Raw genomic sequence first — 23,391 nt, forward strand, 5'->3', positions numbered from 1 at the left:
AGACGCACAGTCTGCTGGAGCAGGGAGGTGCCCACTGGTGCTGGGTGGCATGGAGCCCACAGACACAGATTCTTAGACACTGGTCCTCCTCTTTATGAGTCATACATTAGCAGGGCCAGGAGTACTATTTGGAACTGTAAAGCCCTGGGGCTTTTTGTAAATCTAGTTCCTAAGTGAAATGTTAGTACCCAGAGTACCCAAGCACTCTGACTTAAAGTCACTGGATGCCTGTCAGGCTGTTCGGTGCTACCACCGCTGCTCACACCTCAATCTCAAATGCAATCTTTTCTTTTTACTTTTTTTTTTTCCTCCCTTACATAATAGTCAAAACCTCTTTTAGAAAATACGGTTCCATAGAAAGAATACTGATCTGCTTCAGGCGTAGATCTTTTATCTATCATGGACCTTATAGTTCTTGGGGGCCTTTCTTTCACAGCTGTGGCACAGCTGGAAATCCAGTTTTTGGGGCTCTCTTTCCCCCACAGGAGGTCTGGGCATCCTGCATCGATTCAGAGAGAAATTTAACCACAAAGCACAAAAAGCTTTACTGACTTCTTTATACACACAAGAAATGCAAGTTTTAACCACAGAAATGTTAGCATTACTTAATTTAGAATATTACAGCCAAAGCACAAGAAGTGGTACAGAGGATATGAACACCGTGGTTGACCATTTTAATGGTGTAACTGTTCATTTTCGTACTACCACACTGCACAGGAATGAGGCACTGGTGAATCCCTCTGTCTCTGTATTGCCTTGTCCAGGGAAGGTGAGGAAGCACGCGCCCGTGACTTGGCCTGCACTTCTGTGGGCCAGCCTGTGCTTCTGCTCACGCACCCTACGTGCTGGAGACAAACAGCCTTTTCTCATGTGACAAAATGCCAGTGGTTATACACGCTAGAACACATTCACCTGTCATGGAACTCTGGAATTATCAACATTGCTACATCAGCTGTGAATTTAAACGGTAGAGAGAGGACCTGGCCACTAAGCTAGAACACCATAGCGATGAAACATCTTACTACCACATGGTCATATAGCCAGAATCGGATGGCAAAATCGCAATTCATTTAATGGAAGAATCCACAATCTCCTGATAATCTTGTCTTCCTAAATTCTTCCAGGACACTTTATAACACGCAAGGAAAAAAACACTAACCAAAATAACCGCTCCCCCAACGAGATCATAAGCACCTGGGAAGATCCGCAGCACAACAAGCTGCAGGACCATGGCGATGACTATCTCCAGGTGCTGTACGGTGCTGACCAAAGCGGGGTGGAACTTGCTCAGGGCATAGTAGACCCCCAGGAAGGCTGCTGTGGAGCACAGGCAGATGGCAAGGAGATAGCTCCAGGTCTCTCCATCCAATGGGACGATTGGCTCTTGAAGCAAGAACATGGTGGATGCTCCCCACACTGTTCCCGTCCAGCTGAAGGTGAATAGTGCTGTCCACATGCTGATGTTATCTTTGATTGACCTATAGACTATCATGGAGAGAGCAGTGGTCAAACCTGCCATAACGGTCATGGTATAGCCAAAAGCTTCCTTCCAGGTGCTCAGCAAAGAGTTTTCCTCCTTAACAATGTTGGGGATCATGACCAGACAAACGCCAAACACGCTGCCAACTACAGTAATGATGTCTATGTAAGCCAGTCCTTCATCCATGAGTAAAAAAGCCAAAATGGCACTGAACATTGTAGTGGTAGCCCTCCACATAATGGTCCCATTGCTGGGAGGAACTATAGAGAAGGAGGTATAAGCACAGGTAATAGAGATAACATTGCAGACCCCGTAGAAGAAGAGCCGGAGTCTGTAGCCTTTGGGGCCAAAGGGAGGCTCATGGTAATAACACACAACAGTAATGGACAGCACCTGTAAGACGGAACGGATGAAAATTAACTCTAGGGATGGCACTTTGGAATGGTCAGAAATCAATCTTGTAATTAGAGCCACGCATCCATGAGCCACGGCAGATCCAAAAAGGACTACCCACGTCTTCCTCGACTGCAGTATATTTCCTTCAGGAAAATGCTGGGATTGCCCAATCTCATTGGGTTTTGGCAGTTGTGCTGGCTGAAGCTTGGTGTCTATTGTACCAAAAAAGGTCCTTTCTCTCTTTTCCCCATCATTCAGTAGTCTTTTCTTAGGATTATCCTCCATAAATACTCCAGTATCTTCATTAACATCCTCATATCCCTCTTCTCCTGGCTGAGGATAATGAGAAGTATATTTCACTGTTACTGTGTTGGGATGAATTTTCACTCGCTTTTTGACTGCGTATTTTTGGGAAGACGTATCCATCTCCTCAGAGAAACGTCCTGGTCTTCAGAAAAAAAAAATGGAGATGCACTGTTATTTTTATTTAATGAATAGCAAGAGATTCATTAGTATGCAAATACTGCTAGTGTTTGCAAGCTATTTTTATCAACCAAGTCCAAGTACTAGTAGATTGTTCTTGGTTTTGCTTTAATCTTCCGCAGAGTTACTGCTAAATACCTTTGACAGTTAGGCCATTTGGATCTCCTTAAAAGTCAACCATGACACTTCACTTTAGTCACTAATTTTTGAAAATTACACATATTCTCATTATGTATAGTACATATAATGCATTCTAGCATATTCTTCTTCTAATGAGAAAGTTCTCCCTCGCCGAGCTTTTTGGACAGTAAATACCCTGTAATTATGAATTATACTTCTTGTTAATGGCTTGCTAATGTTAGAAGATTATGAAAGAAATTTGGCTGGAGGAGATGATCGCCTTGTTTCTAAACTGACAGAGAGCAACACAGGGAAATAGGTACTATCTCTGAGGAAGTCAGCGTAGTTAGCAGATGAATAAACAACACATTTTTGAACAGTACTTGGACAGTGTTAAAAATTCATTCTTCTTTTCACATCCTTTTATTTCCAGTGATTGGTTTTGCAACAGATTTGTTCTTCAATTCTGATTTTATTTTAATAGGGAAAATTCAGAAGGGCTGAGACTGGCATGAGACAGACCTTCCCATGGCAGACATTTAAAAAACAGCAACAAAACCACCACTCTTCCGTCTCTTATTGATGGTCCATTTCACGCTACGCAAGCAGTGGCCCTGATTTGTGCACACCACCGTGACACACACAGCAACCATGTCACAACGCCGGCGTTAGCAAGCAATCCCTTCATGCACCCAGCCTTCACCAGCACAAACGCCGCTTGGTCTTCACTGTCGTGGGCACATGCAGCCTGCCCACAGGGAGCCCACCAGTGACCTTAATTCCCTCCAGCTCTCCGCTGAGCGTGCCATCGCTGTCCCCAGGCCCAGTGTGACAGCACTGGCTCAGTTTAATTCAGGCACGGAGATGTCATTGAGATTACTTTGTTTCCGCAGCACCCTCCACCATCTGTGCAAAGAGCTCTTCCAAATGAAGTGGCAGCAAGACAAATGCAACTTTCCCTGCCTTGCGTTCACCCCAGCAAATAAACACACGCAGATCTTACCTGCAACTGAGAGATTTAATCCCGAGCCAGAAAGGGAAAACACCTCTTGGTCATCTACATCTTTGTCTGGGTGTCTAGACAGAAACAGCAGATGCTCTCAGATAGCAAATAGGAAAGGTTACAATCATCTCAGTGCAGAAAGTAATACCCAAAAAAGGCATGAAACGTTCTGCTTGTGTTTCAAAGCTGAAAATTTGAGAAGCACTAGCATGCCTTTAAGGCCATGCTCCTTGGGAACTGGCAACCCTGGTGCATCATTATGAATAAAACACCACCACAAACCCCCCAAAAAATTAGATGGAGAGGAAGCAATCAGTGTCATCTTGCCCAAACCACTCCTCAGACATCTCTCAGAATTATTGATGGAACTAATCCAAAGAACAAGAGGTGGTTTTGTGAGTGCACGATTCCTACAGCTTAATAACAAGAAAATTCACCATCCAATGCCCGCTGTCCTGCCTCACCAGCACTGTGGAGGAGAGGATGCCCGGGAGGACCCATCCCCCTGATCCAGCCATCATCCCCAGGAGCCGAGCTCAGCGCAGCCAGCAACAGCAGTGTGGCCTCTGTGGTGTCAGCAGGGATGGTATGGACAACCTTGCAGGGAGTACCGAAGCGCCAGAGCAGGCGGGTCCTGAAGGTGCAAGACCACAGCCGAGTGGACAATCAGGCTGAACATGCAATAGCTTTTCACAGAAATACTTTCAAAAATATCGTGGACAGGTTCAGCCTTTGCATTTCTCCATCTGCCGAAGGTGACAGCCAAGCACGGCCTGCGTCTCCTGGCAAAACTAATTTACATAAGAATGGGACATTCTTCCTTTTTCCTCACAGGCTGAGTGTTTATTGAACCCCCTGCTACAATCACGCTAAGCGGTATCCTACCTCTTGCAGGCAGAGTGAGCGCCTGGTAGGGATGGCGATGAATGGGAGCAAGGAGAGGGGCAGGCACTGAGTCCCAGCTCTGGAGGAGGGCAGCCGCACCATTTTGGACCTGCACAAGTAAGTGAAGTATCCTGGGGCACCACCTTACTCTTGCGTTGGCAGACTACGCTCCCAGCCCTCAGATACCTCAGAGAGCCAGAGACAGGTCGACTTTAGAGAATCTGAGGCCAAGAAACACCTTTGTCTGCTCAGGAGGCCTTGTGCTAGCACTCCTCCTGTTCATGTTTCTGCTGCCAACCCATTTGCAGTAGAGCTCAGCTGAAAAAAACCAAAGCGTACCCAGTACCCTGCTAAATGTTGGAGTACTCCCGAGCAGCCATTACTGTACAGCTTAAATACTGCAAGAAACTTGAGAAGAAACAGCTGAAATGCCAAGGAGGGTAAATAAAGAGGGTATCAGCTGCACTAGCAGGCAGTTCTAACAACCCATCAAACATTTAAAAACACCCTACCAGAAATGTACCCCAGTCTCACCAGCTACTTGAGATAAGTTGTTAATTTGATTCTTTTAACATGCAAATGCAAAATGCACTGAATGAGTCCAGGAAGGTAGCGCTTCTCACAAGCACAGCTTCTCCTACCTAGCATTTTCATTGCGTTATAAGTCACAATTCTGCTTTACCATCCTTATATCTTAAAAAAAAAAAAAATTAAAATCTTCTTGATTTAAGGCACAATATATGGATCGGGAACAAAATCAGTGGAAGGAAAAGAAGATAAAAGGTGCACAACAGGCTTTATTATTAGTGACAGTGGATCTAGTCTGTATAAACTCAGTCATTTCACTAAGAAACAGCTGAGTACGTGCTGCAACTACTGGATCACAAAACCAAAGCCAAAATAACTAATTTCTTTCCATTAGCATATAATCTTTCTTGCTTCCTGAGTTTAATTTCATTTTCTCCCAACGAACATAGAAAAGGGTATAGAAAAGAGACAAAATGCAGTTGCAAATTTAGTACTGGACCTGTGTAATGTATTCAGGGATCTCTCTGGAGGAAAACAATAGATCATGAGCATGTAGCTCAAAATGGCTGTCCTACAGAGACGCTGTATTCCCTCCAGTATTCTTCAGCACTAGGAATGCTAACAGTTGGAAGGGCTGGAAAGTGGAAGGGTAAGTGCATGAGAAAGGCAGGAGAGGAGAAGTAACAAAGAGCAAAAAAATAACAGGAGTGCTTAAACCAAAATTTAGTTTTCTTTACTAAATATTGAGTATATGACAAATGTTACGCCAACTCTCACCCAGTACGTTTATTTGTACTCTTTTGTGACCTTGCTTTTCTTAACCAGTGAGAATTTCAATAGAGACTGAGATCAGTGCATATCCTAACTCCATTATGTTTGTCCCAGACACAAATTTAAAATAAACAGAAATCAGCACAGCCTTTGCAGAAAACTTGCTACTTCTCTGTCTGCTAGTGCCTTTTGTGGAGGCCACATGAAGTCTTTATTTTTCTTGATAACTGGAAACATAAAATGGTTCATTTGCATTTTCTATGAAAAATGTAATTTGATTTTTAATCAAGTTTAATACAAGGCTGAATATTAGACACTATGCAAAATTCTCACATTACGTAACAAAACAAACATTCCCAATTCCAAAGACAACCTGGGACACTCATTTAAATGCTCCTGGACATCACTGACCGCCGAAGTGTGAACCCTGTTTTCCTACGGGTGAACAAATAATTACAATGGATTCAATTAGTGTCACAAATCATTAATAGAATACACATCATGATTTCATTTAAAAGACAAAACCCAAATACTTCCCTCCTGCACCCCCCAATCACTACACACGTGCTGATTAGCAAGGCAGAAATAGGTGATTCTATGTCACTTCACTACTGGGGGTCCTGAGCTCTCCTTCTTGCCATGCCTGAAGGAATTGAGGCTTTGAGGTATGACTGGTGAATCTAACCACCAATTTTCAATAAACTCACGTAAAAATACTCTCATCTTTTGCCAGATCGGTCAAAATCAGTCAGCTGACTGAAATGTTATTACACAAGATTTGCAGACATGGCAACTGCAGTCCTTACAAAGCCGCAAACGAGAAGTCAGCTATCGCCGTGCTCTGACAGACCGGCCTCACAGGGATGTTCCGTTGCCTCTTCCATGGAAAATCCCCTGAATCCTGACCAGGTTTGACTGAGATTACCAGAAGGCTGTAAGCAACCTCTACAGGACAAGTACGGACTAACAATTTTCCCCGAATATTATATATATGGTAGACCCACTCCATTCCTACAAAACCATGTAACTGACTGAACTTGTGCCACCTTCACGAAGCACTTTGGTGCACAGCGCACTGACTTCTCGCAACACGGGTTTTTCTTTTCTTTCCTTAACAGGTGCAGGAAAATCTCCCAGATTCCTGTTTCAGCACCCTCTCCACTAAACCGTCTTAACCTTGCTGGAAATTCTTGGGTCCTTGATAGTTCAGGCAACTGCACATGCCAAGGGATCTACACTCATGTGCTGTCTGACTATGGTAACACGACATGTACCGAGAGGAAGGAAAGGCAACGGAAGGTGCACAGCAGGCAATTAAACATCAGTATCGCTGAACCAGCCTACATTTCTGCTGTGCTTTAAAACTATTTGATAAGGTGCATGCTGGAATATCAGAGTACCTTTAACTTTTTGGCTGAATCGTCTGACTAAATCAATTTTATTAAAAATACATGCAAAAAACTCAAGTCTTTATTAAAGTGAATGAATAATAAAAGGTATTTTAAAAAATGAGAAAGCAATTACATGGAAGGAGTTGTTAGTATTTAAGTACAAGGGCAAATATTATACACAAACCAACAAACTGGTATCCCATATCTTCAAATTAATCAAGTCATGTCCAACAGCACCACCTATGAGGAGAGCCAGTACACTTCACAGAATGCAAATACAAATCCTGTACTTAAGCACATTCCTGATAATATTTTGCTACCCAAAAAACAAGCCATATTTGTGCTAGCTTGCTAAAGCTGCCACATGCAATTTCAACGGGATTACGTGTGACACCTTTAATGTCCCTTGCTTTCACTGACCTATTCTCTTGCTGTAAAGGGGCTCCAAAATGCATCCAGTTCCAGGAAAAAAAATATTCTTCTCTAATTTCTGCATTCCTATCCGATGCCTGCCTCTGCAGTACTTGCACTAAATGATTTTGGAAGAAGAGACACTTTGCCTGCAAACTTCCCATCCCAAAAACCCTAATGCGAACAAACCCCTTTTGATTGCAATGCCAGACACGGGAGAAAGAACGGAGAACACATCAGCACTGAAGTACAGTCTCCACAGGGCTGAAAGGGAGCACAGGAAGGCACGTTCAGGTTTGCTAGAACAGACCGCAGGCTAAGACTTTATTTAAGGCTCACTGCTTTTGATCTCCTCCCGCCAAACCGCACAAAACGCGGCGAGGCAGCAAGCGCGGTGCGCGCAGAGGGGCTGACAGGGCCCGGCGGGCCCGGAACGGGACACGGGGGGTTACACCGCGCACGGCGCAGGTTGCCGCGGCAGCTCGGCCGTCCGCGCCTCCGAGGGCAGCCAGCGGAGGAGGCCGGGCCGCTCAGGAGACAGGCAGCGGGCTCAGCCAGGCTCCCACCCCAGGGGCGAGCAGCAGCGCTCCGCGGTGGCCAGGGCAGGCTCCGTAGTCGCCCCGCTGCCAGCCCGGCCCGCTCCCGCTGCGAAACACTTACCGGTGCCAAAACACCCGCCCGGCGCCGGTGCCTCTGCCGCCGCTCCCATGGCGGGACGCTCCCGGCCCCCCTCAGCCCAGGGGCCGCATCGCCGCGGTACCGGCCCGGGCGAGCCGCCGAGGAGAGGCCGCCCGCCCGCCCGCCGCTGCCTCGCGCGGCCCGGCCCCTCCCACCTTCTGTCGCGACAGGCGCCCGCCTCAGCGCGTGCCCCCCCCCTCCCCCGCCGGGCGGTTTCCCGTCACCCTGGCGACGCCCCGCCCCCTCGGTAGCGGCGCTCACGCGACCGCCTTCCGCCCCGCGCGGCCGAGCGCATGCGCGCCGTTTTCGCGCGAAAGACGTTTGCGGCGCCCGCGTGCCGCGCGCGCCGGGCGGGGCCGCCCCGACCTACGGCGTCCCCGTCCCGTAACTCCCCCCCCCACCCCCCACCCCCCCCCCCGCCTCTCCCCAAGCGGCGGCGGCAGCGGGCGGGCAGTGGCGGCGCGCGGCCGCCAGGGGGCGCTGGGGGTCCGGCGCGCGGCGGCGGCTGCGCCATTGGCGGGTCGGAAATGCCGCCAGATGGCGGTTTAGGATTGCGGCTCCGGTGAGCGCGGCCCCCGCCAGCGCCGCCGCCCCGGCCCCGGCCCGCACCCGCCCGGACCCCGCGCGGCAGCCGCTCCGCAGGCTCCCGGGGTGCCGCCCGGCCCGGCCCGGCGCGGCCGGAGGTGAGCGGGGCGCGGGGGAGGGAGGGCGCTGAGGCGCCGATCCAAGATGGAGGCGCGAGGGGCGGGGGCAGCGGGCCGGGGCCGCTCTCTCGCTCGGTCTCCGCGGCGGCCGGGCCGGGAGCGGGCGCTGCCCGTGCGAGGAGAGAGGAGAAGGGGAGGGGAGGGAAGAGGAGGCGGCGCGGGGCGGGGCGGCTCCTGCCGGAGCAACGGGTCCCCCGGGCGCGGCGCTCTTCGCCGCCATCTCATTGTCCCCGCCGGGGCTGCCGGGGGCGCCGGGCCGAGCTCGGCGGCCTCTCCCGCTGCCGGGCCTGCGCCCCGCTCCGGGCGGCGGCGGCGCTTCCCGCTGCGCGGCCCAGGGCCGCGGGGGCGGCGGTGGCGGGGGATGCTCGGGCGGAGCGGGGGTGGCGCTTCCGCCGCGCGGGGCACGGTGGCGGCGGCCCCCCGGGCGGCCCCGGGAGGCGGCGGCGGAGTTGGTGCCGTGGCCGCGGGGAGTGAAAGTTGCGGGAGCTGCTGGGCGGCCCGGTTCGGCCCGGCCTGACCCGACCCGAACCCGACCCGCCGCCTGGGCCCGGCCCGGCCCCGGAGAGGGCGGCGGGAGCGCCCGGGCCGCCCCAGCGCCGCCGACGTCTGGCTGGAGTCCAGCGGGGACAGGCGGGGTTGGGGAGAGGGCACAGCCCGGGGAGGGGAGCGGGGGGCTGGGGCATTCACCCCCCCGACCCACTGCTCCTGTTGCTTGTCCCCAAGTTGTTAGCGCGGTGGGGCGAGGGGATGGCGGTGGGGCGGGCAGGCGGCCTGGCCTGGAGGGGCGAGGCTGCTCCGGGGCTTGCGAGGGGGAGGCAGAGCCGTGCCGTGTAGCGGGGCAGTTTCCCCGACCTCTGGGGCGGGAGAAGCAGGGTGCCGAGCCCGGGGTGGCTGGCCGGTCGGTTGGACCGTCGAGTAGTACCGGCCCTGGGAGCCGTGGGGAGAGGCCGGGTGTAGGCAATGCCCTCTGCCCAGTGCTAGGAGGCAGGAAGCGGCAGAAACACCCGAGCTGGGGTCCTGAGCTATTTGACAGCAAAAATAACGGGGGTTTGGCTTGGTAGGAAGAATTCTGGCATGGATGCTGGTGACTTGGTGGTTGGCCCGCACTGGGAAGCAGTGGGCAGCAACACTGGGTTTTCTGCGTGTTTCTGGGGTGGTGTGGAGAGCAGGAGCGGTTGTTGGGATGAAGTGTGACTTGGGAGAAAGAGGATAGTAGCAGTAGTATCCCTAGAGCAACTTAAAGGGATGTGACTGTCAGTATGAGTATAAAAAAAACTTAGTTTCTGGTAAGACAGTGTTGAGTTTAATTGAACTAAATCAAGCTGCTTTAGTAGTGCTGATGACTTCAGTTGTGTTCTACACAATTTTGTGGTACTTCTGGCTCTGTAGAGTTACTCTAGTAATAACATTTATTAGGTTATTGAGGAATGAAAAGTCTTCTCCCGATCACACTGCTAATGAGACTATTCTTAAATTGTGTCATGGTTTTGGTATGATGGATGGCATTAGGGTCTGGATTCAGACATCTTAAGACTCTCTTCACTTTTCCATGTTGTTACACTAGTGATAGGGGTGGTCTGGGAGAAGGATTAGTCCAGATTTTCTGCATCCAAAGCAGTTTTGTCCTTGCCTAGTGAGGTTTTTTGTTCATATTTAGATAGCAAGGTCATTCCATGAGCGTTTCTACAGTATAATCTATGAAGAAATCGTTGGACCACAAGGCAGTATATACCTTGTCTGTTGAAAGGTGTCCTGACTTGGGAAGTTCTTCCCTTATGGAACTAGAACTTCTTTCTGACTCAGCTGTGATGAATTTTTGGTGGAGAGCCTGACAAAGCACACATAGAGGGTGCAGAGGTTTTCGAAATGGCAATCCAACCTGTGATGGAGCAGGATTTCCTGGTGAGCAGAAGTGGAGGGGCTAATGCCAGGGTTATGATTAATCTGGTAGAATGTGATTTTTACTGGCTGCTCAACACAGAGTGTTCAGTTGAAATTCTTGGTTGCTACCTCTGATGGATACGCTTGTGGATTTACGGCATTTGGAGGGAGTAGTGGGAAATAGTACTTTTGTGAAGCTGGACGAACAGTTAGTGCCAGCTCTGGACGTGCAGAGTACGTCTTCTACAAACCCTGTGTTTAAGGACTGGAGCACGTGGCAGTTGGCAGCTCCTGGTCTCTGGTGTTTTCTGACATTTTACAAACATGCTGAAGTTGGTAAATTCACTATGAGAGACAGCGTTTATGGCCACACATCCACACACAGTTTGCTGTGGACAGAAATTGTGAGGGCAGCTGAAACCCTGATGTTAAACTTTGTGATTGGGATCTCCAAGCTTTTCAGCTACTCTCTCCATCTGTGGCCTGCCCTTCGTGTTGTGCAAATTTTTGTGTCATCTACTGAGATGGCAGTGCACCTTTTGATAGTTGAGAAGGTTTATGAACACTGAATCTTTGGATGCATTGACAAAATGAGTTACTCAGGATGTGCAGAAACTCAACAAGTGAATGTTTTGATTTTGAAGAACCCTTTCCTAAAGAAGAATATGTACCTCAAGGTTACTCTGGTGACTTTGGATTCTCTCCTTTCTTTCCCTTTGTTGCAAAGATCTGCCCTGATATAAAGTGGCTGAACATTGGCATTTAAAATATCATTTTAGTAGGCAAGTGAACCTGTAGAAGCGCAAGGATGCAGTGGGAGAGAAATACTTAGTTGTGATGACCTTCTAAGAAAAGTCATTTATTGTGATAAGAACATATCTTTATCATAACACTTGTAAATTGTTTTCTGGCAAAATGCACAAAAGACTCAAACACCCTGCTGAAAATTTGAAGTGATAGTTCTGTGGTTAACAGAAGACATATTGAAGGCAGTGAACTTGTCTTCTCATCCACTTAAGTTGTGCAGGAGTGGTAAAGAGTAAATTTGGATGCAGTGCTATTGAATGAGTGGTTGGCTTCTGGGACATCTAGCTCTCCCCATTCTGCACCTTGTAAGTGCCCTAATGTTGGGGTGAGGCTCTGGCTTCTGATGCTTGGAGTCAAAACCAGAAGGTAATACTGAAGTCTGAGACCAAGATAAGGATGCACCGTATCTAAATCTGACATACTGGCTTCGGGATTTGAAATGTCAACCAAAATCTGTAAGATAATTCATGCTTTTTTAGAGTTTTGACATTTTATTTGTAGTCACTCACATTTACCACGTGGAGCTTTGAAACTCTCCCATTGCCAATTACCATTTCCTCTTGCTTGTGGTGCTGCTATCTTCACTCATTTGGCTAAAAATAGAAGGGAGCAGGGTTGGGTTTCTTTTTTGGAAGAGAAGGAGAAATTCTACAAAGTTTGAGTTCATCCACATTTTGTCATTTCTGTCCAGGACATCTAGAGATATGCTTTATTTTTGGCAATATTTTGCTATTCCAAACTGATTTCACTTTGTTGGTTTGAGTGTTGAGTATGTGATCGGAATACAAAGACATATTTCTTTGTTCCTCTAAAAAATAAAGGGTTGCAAGATCCTCTGTTGCAACTTTTCCGTCTGAAAATATGCTTCCAGAAAAAAAGTATTGTTTTGGGAAGGTCCACACTAATTATGTTAGGGTAGACACCACCTTCAGTTTGCTTAAAGAGCTGAAGAGAAGGAGCTGCAGAGGGAATCGTCCTAGTTCTGATTTTGTAGCTACTTGCTGATTTCTGACATGTCCTATTGAAGGTCTGTATGTAGGTAATGATCTCACCCCTTGATAATTTGTCATTTGTCAGAGATTACCCAGTAACTCGGGTCCTTTCGCTAGCGTTAGAAGGAACTATGCTGCTGGTTTTGATAGTTGTGCAACATTTCCTCATTTGCATATCTGCAGGTATTTTAGTATTTCAGAAAATGCTTTTTAATAATAACAGTACGCTTGAGATAGCAGGGTGCCTTGGACAGTAGATTGATCAGGGTGTATTTACGGAGCCCAAACTGTATCGTGTGTATCCTGTTTTGAACTGTAGGTTTAATATAAACGTCATAAAATTGGTAACTGCTTTCATATTACTCAATCCCGAAGCCCTCCTTATTTTGGAAGAAAATGCAATTTTCTAAGTATGAGTAATGCAATATTTGGTACAACTAGTGCAAGTTAAAGGTTTTTGCTCCACCCTCCTTAGGCATTCAAGTACTCGGACTGCTGAATGCTTGTTCCATGATTATGATGCTAGTCCTGCCCAGGGTGGATTTGTACACTCAGAATGTGCAAGAAGGCGTCAGTTGTATGATATTGTTGGGACAGGCCTCTCAGCCACAGTTGTCAGCATTATTACACACAAGAGTTTGTGGGAGTGTATTCAGAGTTCCAGTCTCACAGCTATTAGTCCTTCATTGCAGAATTAAGAAGAAGAGGTTGAATTCTTAAGTGTGTCTTCCCTCAACTGAAAGGCAAGTTGTTTCAGGTGGTTCCCAAAAGTAATGTTTTACTAGAAAGCAGCATGAGGCAACATCCAGCCAGCTGCGTTCCTTGCTGTGCAGGACCAGAATATGTGCTATTTATTCTATAAATAAATCTGATGAGTCTATATTCTGTAACTCTCCATATAGCAGACTTGTATTATATTGGCAGATTAGCTGAGTGAAAACAGTTTTGACACATTGTTCAGCTCATAGAAAAAAAAATAATCTTTATAGAGTTACATAGGAGTAGACCTGTGTGTCAGAAATATTTCTAAGTATCAAGTATCTTTCTGCAATAAAATAATAAAAATCAAACCAATTCATCTTGGATGCATTTTTTTTTAATATATACTAGCGTGTGGTGGTGGTCTTTGAAACACAAATCAAATGACAAGCTGAGAATCTGTTTGCTCTCCCCCGCATGAGGGTTTCTCTCTCCTTTTTAGGTTTAGTATCCCCAAGGACCAGGAAGATATCAATGTGTTAGTGTTTGCAAGTGGAAAATAAAACTTCATTTGCAAATGGGTAGTGAATTCCATCTTAAATGAGTGATAAATATGCCAGTTTTGCTTTGTTATTTTCTTAGATCTGTTCACTGGAACCACAAGAACTTTGTACTGCCTGTGTGATTGCACAAGATGGTTGAGCTGATGTGCCGGTCTGCCACAGCTGAGAGAGGAATTTTCTCCACAGCTGCACATTTCTCCCCTTTGTACTAGTGCTGCTGCTGGCTTGACCTTTCCTTGAGCCAGTTGAATTCCCTACCTGGCAAAACCCATCTGTTTGGGAGGGGTGTTTTTCTGCCAGGTGAATGAAGTGAATCAGGCCATCAGAGTCAGCTGTTGCTATAGGTGATGCAAGGTCAGTGGCAAGAATGTTTTTGGGAGAAGTTGTTCTGCAGCTTGAGACCTTTCCTTCTTCAGGTGGGAGATTCAGAGTGACTTGGCTGCGTGTGCTCGCTCTGGGTGGCAATGTTCAGGTTGGAGCCCATCACTGTGTGTGTAAAGTTGGGATTCCTGTGGGTATCTCTCTTACCTTTACCGAATTCCCTCTGCCAGCTTTGCTGTCTCTAGCCTGTGTTTGTTCTTCCATTCTTTGCGGCTGGTCCTATCTGCCTTACGGTTAATAATTTGGTATTATCAGCACGTTGTCAGTGTTCACCTCCTTTTCCAGATGTAAGAATGTCTGAAGCAATTTGGGCTCCAAGTCATATTCCTGTGGGACTTTGCTGGTGGCCTTACTTTTTTTTTTGTCAGAAATGACCATTTGTTTTGCTCTCAGTTTCCTCTCTCTTAACCAGATAACCTATCCATGCAAGGCCTTTTATTGCCATGGCAGCTTAATTTCTTTAAGAGCCTTTTGTGAAGAATCTTGTTAAATGTCTCTTGGACGTTGAAGCAGGCTTTATCAAGTTGAGTCCATCAGTGTGGGGGTAAGGGAAGTCTTCTAGAGAACTCCTGTAGGTTTGTGGAACTTTACTGCACGGCAGTGAGGTTGATTTGCCCCTCTAAATGCTGTTGTCTTTTTAGCTCTCTACTGATCTATTTTCTGGAATAGTCTGTACTAAGTTAGGCTCACTAGACTGTAGTGTCACAGTGTTAGGTGAGAGGGTAAACACAGTCATAAATTGTGCTCAAGAGTAAGCACTGCTTCATGCAGTAGAATTTTTTGAAGGCTGCTTTTCTTCACATGGCTTCTTTGGTGTCTAATTTTTTTTTTTTTTCCTGTAGCCTTACTTTAATAGCACACTGCTTGGGGGAGAGGAGTTAAATGAATATTTTTAAAAATATAGAGGAACTTACAGGCTTTAGAGTCTGTTTTACTGAGTTCAGTGGAAATTGGTCCAGGGACTGACAATTATTGCTAGTGGGAACTGGAGAAAAGGATGGAGAGAGAAGAATAAGCACACACCATGCAGCCACGTAGGCCTCTTTCTGTTGGATACTGAGCTTAAAAAAAAAAAAAACAAAAACAAAAAAAAAACCCAAAACAAACAGCAAACCAACATAGTTGCAATGATACTGTAAAACAAATAGTATAGTACAGGGAGTGCAAGTCACCAGTATAGAGATCATCGTTGCTTACAAGAGCTGGAGTTTAAGGGTCTGCCTTCCTTTGCCCGCTTCCGAACTGTCCTCAGCTGTCTGTGATATTTGTGTTCTGCCGTACATAATGCTCTAAGAATGAAAGTGTGAGTGAAGATAGAGAATTAAAATGGTGGGGACAGATACCAAACCTTTTGAAGGACTTCTCTGAAAGACTGGAACATTTCAGTACTCTGCCCTTTTAATTACAGATCATGATTTGTTTATTTTTCATCTCCTTTCTGTTTCACAGTTCCAGGGTTTTTTTTTTTTCTTCAGCTCTTTAAGGCTTTTTCTATTTTATCATTAGCTGTTTGTTTCACTTGTATTTACATAAGTCAAATAAAATTTGCTTATATTGTGTCCTTTCTCATCCCTCTGAAAAGGGTTGGTGTAGTGGTCAGAAGAAATGATATAATTTCTGTGGATTTGTGCATATCTCTTGCCTTCCCCCGTCAGATGGGTGATTTTTTTTTTTTTTTAATCTTTAATCGGTATTCTTTCTTTAAGCTCTGCTTGGAACAGTTTTCTCTGCCAAAGTGATAAGATGAACGTGAAATTTAATTGGTGTTTCAAAATGTTTTAGGGAATTTTTGAATACTAATTATTATGTTATTGTACAAGACGCTGGGTGCGTTCACAGCCTGAAGAGGAAGACACAGGCAGAATATTGTGCTATTTTATTAAAAATGGCCAATCTGAATTATGGCAGTGCTGTCCGTTTGCTGAGGTGGAAGAGAGGACAGTAGGTTGGATGGCAGTGAGAACTTGTGGTTGGGTCCTGTCAAAATATCCCCAAAGTTGGAGTGTAACAAGTGGAACCATCAGAGTGGAACGGAAGACTTCATCGCTCTTCACTGTTGCAAGTGAGTGGGAACACAGGCAGTAGTGTTTGTCAAGTTTCAGGTGTAACTTACGCTACTGGCACTGTCAGAAAAGGAAAGGAAATGAAATGCCCCACTTCTGTCATTTTTCTTAAACATATGTTTCAATATCGTGGTGATATACTTGGTTTTCTCCCCAAAAGAAACCAGAGAAGCTGTTTGTCTTTTTACTTTGCAAAGGGAAGTTTTTACACACTCCTGTTCCTGTTGGTGTGTGTAACTATAGAGCACCGACGGTAGGGATGGAAAGCACTGGCTGTCCTATGTAAATTCTTATTGACTGAGGTGGCTATTGAATTGTGAATTTCTTGTCTTTGCGTGGAAATGTTTGTTAACGTCATAGCCATTAAAGCTGGTAAACCAGACTTTTTCTGTTGGTATGCCTTACTTTTCTGATTTCTCATTACTGTTTGTTGATTTAGAGCAGGTAGAAAGTTGAGAGGGGAAAAGGCAAGGACATGAGTGAGGAGTAAGAGTTAAGGGAAGCAAAATGTCCCATTTAGGGGGCAGGGGGAGGAGTGGTCAGTTGTCACTGCCATTATTTCCTAGACACTTTGTTTTCCCAAGGCAAATGCATTGTTACGAAGCTGCTAAAAGTGGAAAGTGTATCCTTTTGAAAATGTGAGATATGTTCACCTGATTCGTGTTAATGTGAAGCAATACTAGGGTTGCATGGTGAAATGTGACCCTCTGTATATGGAATCTTTAATTATCCTGTTTGTTCTTATATAGCCACAGGCTTAGGGGAAACAGGAAGATACGTGCATAGTTCTAAGCCCATTTTTTGTAACTGTACAGGTAACGTATAAGTTTTGTTTAAAATTGTAAACGTATTTGGGAGGTTTATTTGAGTTATTAAAAATTAGTTTGGCAGGATTCGCTCCTGCCTTAGTAGTTAGACATAATTAAGGATTTTTACCCGCTTAACAGCGCTGTTTGCATAAGAAGGACACTTGACAGTGGAGCGAACAAAAGGCGGGAAAGGCGGGCTGGGGCTGATGGGCACGGGCACCTAAACAACCCCAAATATGGGACCGGCCGCTTCGGTACTTTTAGCCCATTAACACCTGTGTAGTGGCCAGTGATACGCTCTTGGCCAATCAGTACCTGCCGCGAACGGTGTGAGTAACCAATGGAATGTAGATTGTGAGCTCCAAAAAAAAGGAGACAGGCAAGGTGGGGGACCGGGAGAGGTTATAAATACGGTGACTGTGAACAAAGGGGTGTGCGTCTTGGTGGAGCGGAGACTCCGGCGCACCCAGCGCTGTTTGCTTGCTTCTGTTCAATAAATTGGAAACTTTAATTGGAATCCTGTTTGGGACAAATTCATTTATCACAAAAACCTTCTGAATATTTCGTTGGAGACTTCTGCTGAGACTTCATCCATGAGGAGCGCCAGGCCTTCGGAAAGAATGTTGTTGTTCACCAGCGTCATCCATAGCATGCACGCAGAACTTGGAGTCTCTCCATGTAGTGCCAGGATACAGCACCAGTATTGTCCGTAGTAAACTCTGAGGTATTGCTAGGATATGTCACTCATGTAGTTCATTTTATTGTGAAATACACAGCTAAGAATAACCCTTTCACATCTTATTTGCCCATAAATTTTTGGCAGTCAGCTCCTTTGTTGTCTTTCCCTCAAACAACTTCCCTGACCTAAAGTCATGCTTTGATAATACCCACATCAGAGTTTAACTATTATATCTGCCTCTGTCCTGAAGGCAACGTGTTGCTCCTTTGTAAGTCATGTTGGCATTCAAGCCTGTGTCAAAAGATAATGACTTTCAGTGACAGTAATCACAAAAAGCATTCAGTGTGTGGGACAATCAGTACTGATTTGTGGTTCCCCAATTCCAATCTCTTCACCTACCAGACTGGTAATTGGCACGTAGCACCATTGCGAAATGTTACAAAGTGTCATTAGACTTACTTACACTTTGAATCCTGAGTGCATGTGCAGGTTCACTATTGCAGAGGCGAGCGTGACACAGGGAAAAAGCTTATGGAACTAAGCTGTAGTAACAAATGCATAATTGAAGAACATGGGAATGTATAAAAATATTGGCTTGCGGCTTGCTAGAAGAAATAATTGCATGGTGGGCTCCCTTTGGACCAAATGAGGTGATGGGGTGAATGAATGAGACTTACCATCACATGCTGCTGGCAGCTAGTAGAGAAAGTATCATGCAAAGTAACTACAGCTCCTGCAACTCCCCACTTTTATTTGAAGTAACATGTTTTATTAAAAAAAAAAAGCTAGTCTTTTAAATCTCTAGTCAAGCTCTTTCTAATATGCTTTGCATGTCAGACTCTTTCAGAGATGATTCAAAAGAAGAATGTGTGTCTCAGGTTAGTTTAAGAACCATTCTGTTTTTCCTGTGAGCTCCTGCACCTGACATTACTGGCAGAGTTCCCTGAAATGGAGGCTTAAGTTGAGAAGACAAAAAGCTGTGGTGAAGAAAGGGAAGAACATGTTGGTAGAAGGTTAGAAATGATCTGAATGTCATCTTACGTTCACCAGGCTTTCCTTTTTAACCTCAACAGAGACCAAAACTTTTACGACACAGAGCAGCCTTGTTTGTATTTTCTTCTTAGCTGTAAGTTCAGGCAATTAGGGACTTAGTTGCTGGGGATTTTTTTTTTAATTCTAAAGGGGAACTTTGCTTATTACATTGTTATAGATGGCTCAGATGAGCATGCCTGTGGTTCAGATGGCTATTGTTAGGTAGTTATTCAAGTCTTGTTTCAAATAATATGTCTCTGACAAACTAACCATTCAGACTGGAAATTCCTGTATTAGATTTTTAGCTGCAGATTATTTGTGTTGTGTTCCAAGAAAATTTATTCAAATTAAGGAATTTTTTTGGGGTGTGGTAAATACACTTTTTTTTTTTTTTTTTTTTAAGAATTTCACTCCTGATGAGTTTTCCCACTTCAGGGTAAAGACCTGTAGTTGACCTGTTCTGTGACTTCAGTGTGATAGCTGTAAGTTGTTACTTCAAAAAAAAAATAAAAAATCCACGTACCTTGACTAGTTTATAAGTGTCTGCAAAATAGTAAATAGTACCTTGGTAGGGACTACAAGCTATGGTTGTTGGAGTGGATCTGCACTTAGCAGATTTCATTATTGTGCAGTTTTTGCACGAGGAACAGATTGCATGTGCTGCAGTGAGAGTAACCAACAATGTTCTCCTTCCAACTTTGTCAAGGACAGGAGTTTGACAGACATCTGTCTCTTAATCTGTAAACACAACTCATTCCCTGTGTCTTAAGCATAACTTCCAGGGTTTGAAAACTAGGCTTCAAATTCTTTGTCTGTTGTCATTAAGTTAAGGAAAGGCAGATCTTGCCCATCAGGTATCTTTTGTGCTACATTCATGTTTCCTCCACAGTATGCAAGTTACTGAGAATTCAAATAATGAACAAATGTTTTTCCTAACTTTGTTTAGGAGAGAACATTTCTTTTGGCTGAAATCTTCCAGAGCAGCTTAAACAGACGCCAACATGGGAAAATCAGTAAAACTAGCAGGATATAACAACTTTTTTTTTTGTGCTTGGCAGTTTAAAATGTTGTAGTGGAATATGAAGTAAAAGAACAATGTAAACTACTTTTAACCTTGCGAAAAGCTAACTGATAATGTCAAGATCAGAATTGTTAGTGCTTCAAAGTGCATTATAAAGGTGAGCAAAAGTGTCCATATATAGAACTTCTCAATTTTGCTGCGATACCAAAGTGGGAGGTTACTCTGTTGAGGAGTTGTTTGGTGACTTCATTTGTTGTGTGGGTGTCAGTGCTCTCACGAGTGGAACCCAGTGGCTCTAATACCATTTCCCCCCCCTTAATTCTCAATATCCACATAATATGTGATGAGAAAAATTAAGACCACCCTGACCCCTCCATATTCTGTTCCTTAGAATCTTTTTTCATTACTCTCCAGCTTCTAAGAATTTTCCTATATTACCAACACAGATTTAACCTTGTACTATGTTTTCTTGAAGACCACTACCCAAAATGTTAATAGTTTCCTGTAATATCTGCTTTTCAGTCTTCTAGCACCTGGCTTTTAAGTGGAAATACACTATTATTTTGTCCTACCATTTTTTTTTTCCTTTAGAAACAGTAGTTTATTTTTGAAAAATTGCAAAGTCTTTTAAATTTTGACATCTTCATCCTCTAACTGGGGCATGCTATGTTGTGAGAATATACATTATAACAATCTTTACTGCTGAAGTTTTATTTAATGAAATAACTGGTATTGAGGAGACTATTAAAGTATGTTTATATCTAATGATATTTAATTTTTTTCCCTGTTGGGTTTTTTTTGTGCATTGCTGGAATCTGTAGTGACATAGCTCTAAATCCAAATTCATGTTGCTTTTACAGCCACTAAGGGATATTAAAGCTGTAGTGTTCTGTGATCTCTATCCAATCCTGTGTTTTACTGTAACAATGGACTTGTACTAGAATGGTTATTTATTTACTTCTACGATTCTGCCTGGGCTTACTTTGTCCCTGGAAGAATACTAAACAAAAAAAGGATGGAGAGACACCTTGAGCTAATACCTTTCTCTGTCTTGAGAGAAGATCATTTACGATATTCTTGACAGATGCTTGTCTAATGTCTTAATTCCTGGAAGTTCCACTGCATTTCTTAAGCAGCTTATTCCAGTGCTTTATATTCTTACTGCTTGGGGTTTTTTTTTTGACTGACACAATTGCAGTAAATTTGATTTTTATTTGTTCATATCTGTCTATTTATGATGTATCCGGATGTATTTGATATATGTGTATATATATATTTTTTTTTTTTTTTACTTGTTATCTTCTCTAACACAAACTATGTGTCTTTATATTCCAATTCTTCCAGTTTTTCCTCATAGATCTTTACTTGTCTTCTGATCCAGCTCACTGCTTTGTAGACTTTCTCCTGTCAGTTCATATCTTGAAGTCTGGAACCCCAAACTGGGCACTCTGCTTTAATGCTGAAGATTTACTAGTGCTAGGTGGATTGCTCTCTGTTTATTTATTTTGAAGAGCTCTTCACAAGACTCCATTGCTCTATTGTTATCCTTTTGTTTGTAGTTCATGTAAGGCTTTGCAAGCAATCCCAGTGTTTAAGGTTCTGTGTCGACCTGTGCTTGATTGTGTATCTGGATTCACTCTTGGTTTCTGTCCCTTGGAGAGGCATCTTCATCCTTCTCACAAATGGAGGAATGAAAAGCAGGATGGCAACCAGCATGGAAAACAGTTGTCAATGGTGAAACAAATTGATATTTGCCCCTTGGTAAAAACCACTTCCCCATGTGGTTAGCAAGATGTACAATATAAACATTTTATTAGTTTCTTGGCTGATGATATTTGATCAAACAGGAGCTGTGGCTTCCTTACTTGCACTTGTCTAGGACAATCAGGACTTTCCTTTTTGATGTTCTTGCCTGATGCAGTTGTCTGTGTTGTCATTTGGTTAGCTGCAGTCTTCAATATTCATGAAGAGTAGTGAAGAAAGAGGCTGCCTCGTTTGTTCAGTGTCAAGCTGTTGAAAGCATACGTGGAACATCGGATTCTCTGCATTCTTTGATTTTAAATGCTGTTTTTTTGTTAGTATAAAATGGTACAAATCTTCATGACTGCTTCTGACAATACGTAGAGAGAATTTGCTGTTTCATGGTATAAGTACAGTAGCAGCTTTAAGGAAAAAAAGAAAAAAGCTGGAGCAGAAAATTTAGAAATGTATGCTTAAGAAGTGAAAAAGGATACATGTAATGTGAATATAATGCCTGGTTTTTATAGTCTTCTAAAACTTGTCTGAGAAACAACTCTCTGCCAGCAGAGACTATATTTACAGCTTTTTTTTTTTCTTTCAGTCTATAGGTATACTTTTGTACGAAGTAGGGGATGTTTTGAGCCTTGAAACCAATCTTCTAGGCATGACTTAATTAGCAACATTTATTTATTAACTATTTGAATCTTAGCTTCTTCAAATAACAGTATTTGTTTCTTATCATTGTATAATCTTAAGTGAATAACTTAGACATAGATTTGAATTGGTCCTGTACTACTCTAAGTGCATGGTGGTTTGAAACTTGGATTTAATTCCTTGTTTCAAAATAAGCAAACTGTCTCTTACTGTGTTTTACAAGCTAGTTTTTCTTGGGACTTGATAAATAGGATGAAGATTTAGAATGGCAATGGAACTAGCTTGTGTTTTCTAGGCCTTACTGAATTTTGTTTGTTTACTAGTTTTATGTTGATAAACATGCCTAATTTTTTTTTTGTTAGTGCATTTTTGTTCTCAATTAGTGTTTTCCCACATCTTTTCTTTTTTTCTTTTCTTTCCTTTTTTTTTTTTTTTTTTTTTTAGGTGACAATCACTGCTATCACCTTTGCTGCCCTCCTGTCACCCCCAAGCGTCTGCCCTTGACTGATTAGCCTCTATTCCCTCCGCCCTCGTCGCTGCTTCCTCTACCGGCGGTTGGGCTCCTGCTTGGAGCACGAGGTCATCTGCCTGGCAGGGCTTAGGGGGTTGTTCCAGGCCACGCCTCCGGTAGGGAACAAGTGCTCTATACAGCTCGCAGAATGAAATAGGGAGCATTGTATGTTTCACTTGGTAGTTTACAATGCTGCCTGCATTTGCCAAAGCATCAGTAGTCACTAAGTTTGTACTGGGTTTTTTTTGGAAATGCACTGAATGAATTTGAAATTTATTAGCAGTTGTTTTCTTAGCAGACGAACAAATGTTTCAGTATTAAAAAAACCTATGAGAACAATGATTGAACAACCTTGCTTTCCCCCGTGTGTTTTCTCTTTGTTAAGCTACAGTTAGCTGTATATTGCTGTGCAGTTTGTTTGGTGGTGGTTGTTAGTTAAGGCATGTTGAAAGACAGGTATCTCTGCAGGATAGAGAGTAGTTTGTGGTCTAATGTATAATAATTGTGATACTGAGGTTTGTTTGGGGGTGGAGAAGTAGTTGGGGTTTTGATTCTATACTTGTGTAGCAACCACATTTCTTACTGTGGCTCTCATCCTAATGGAGTGTGCTTTGTTCTGTAATTGAGCATTTTACTAGGTGTAACAGCATATAGTACAGGAGTAAATGATTTCTCAAGTAACCTCGTTAGTTCTCTGAGAATATGGATT

General features: G+C 44.3%; 2 protein-coding genes across 4 annotated transcripts in view; one reads left to right on the top strand and one right to left on the bottom strand.

Annotated features, from left to right (window-relative positions):
- Positions 1-539: 539 nt before the first annotated feature.
- On the bottom strand, positions 540-8,266 carry SLC35G2 (solute carrier family 35 member G2). 2 transcript variants are annotated; one of them, XM_086755066.1, is made up of 3 exons: positions 8,129-8,266; positions 3,483-3,556; positions 540-2,324 (listed from the first exon to the last, which is right to left on the bottom strand). In XM_086755066.1, exon 3 carries the CDS (start codon positions 2,300-2,302, stop codon positions 1,067-1,069), a length of 1,236 nt encoding a protein of 411 aa, XP_086611192.1. In that variant the 5' UTR covers positions 2,303-2,324; positions 3,483-3,556; positions 8,129-8,266; the 3' UTR covers positions 540-1,066. The 2 variants fall into 2 exon arrangements, with proteins under 2 accessions (XP_086611192.1, XP_086611193.1); XM_086755067.1 differs by lacking the exon at positions 3,483-3,556.
- A 451-nt stretch (positions 8,267-8,717) lies between these two features.
- The window catches only part of STAG1 (STAG1 cohesin complex component), a 186,009-nt gene continuing 171,335 nt past the window's right edge, over positions 8,718-23,391 (top strand). For both annotated transcript variants that reach the window (XM_086755168.1, XM_086755169.1), the window contains exon 1: positions 8,718-8,829. The gene's annotated coding sequence lies outside the window, so the exon portion shown is untranslated. The remainder of the gene's footprint in view (positions 8,830-23,391) is intronic.

This window comes from Chlamydotis macqueenii, chromosome 9 (assembly GCF_036417535.1).
Source record: "Chlamydotis macqueenii isolate bChlMac1 chromosome 9, bChlMac1.mat, whole genome shotgun sequence".
In the NCBI taxonomy this organism is placed as follows: Eukaryota; Metazoa; Chordata; class Aves; order Otidiformes; family Otididae; genus Chlamydotis; species Chlamydotis macqueenii.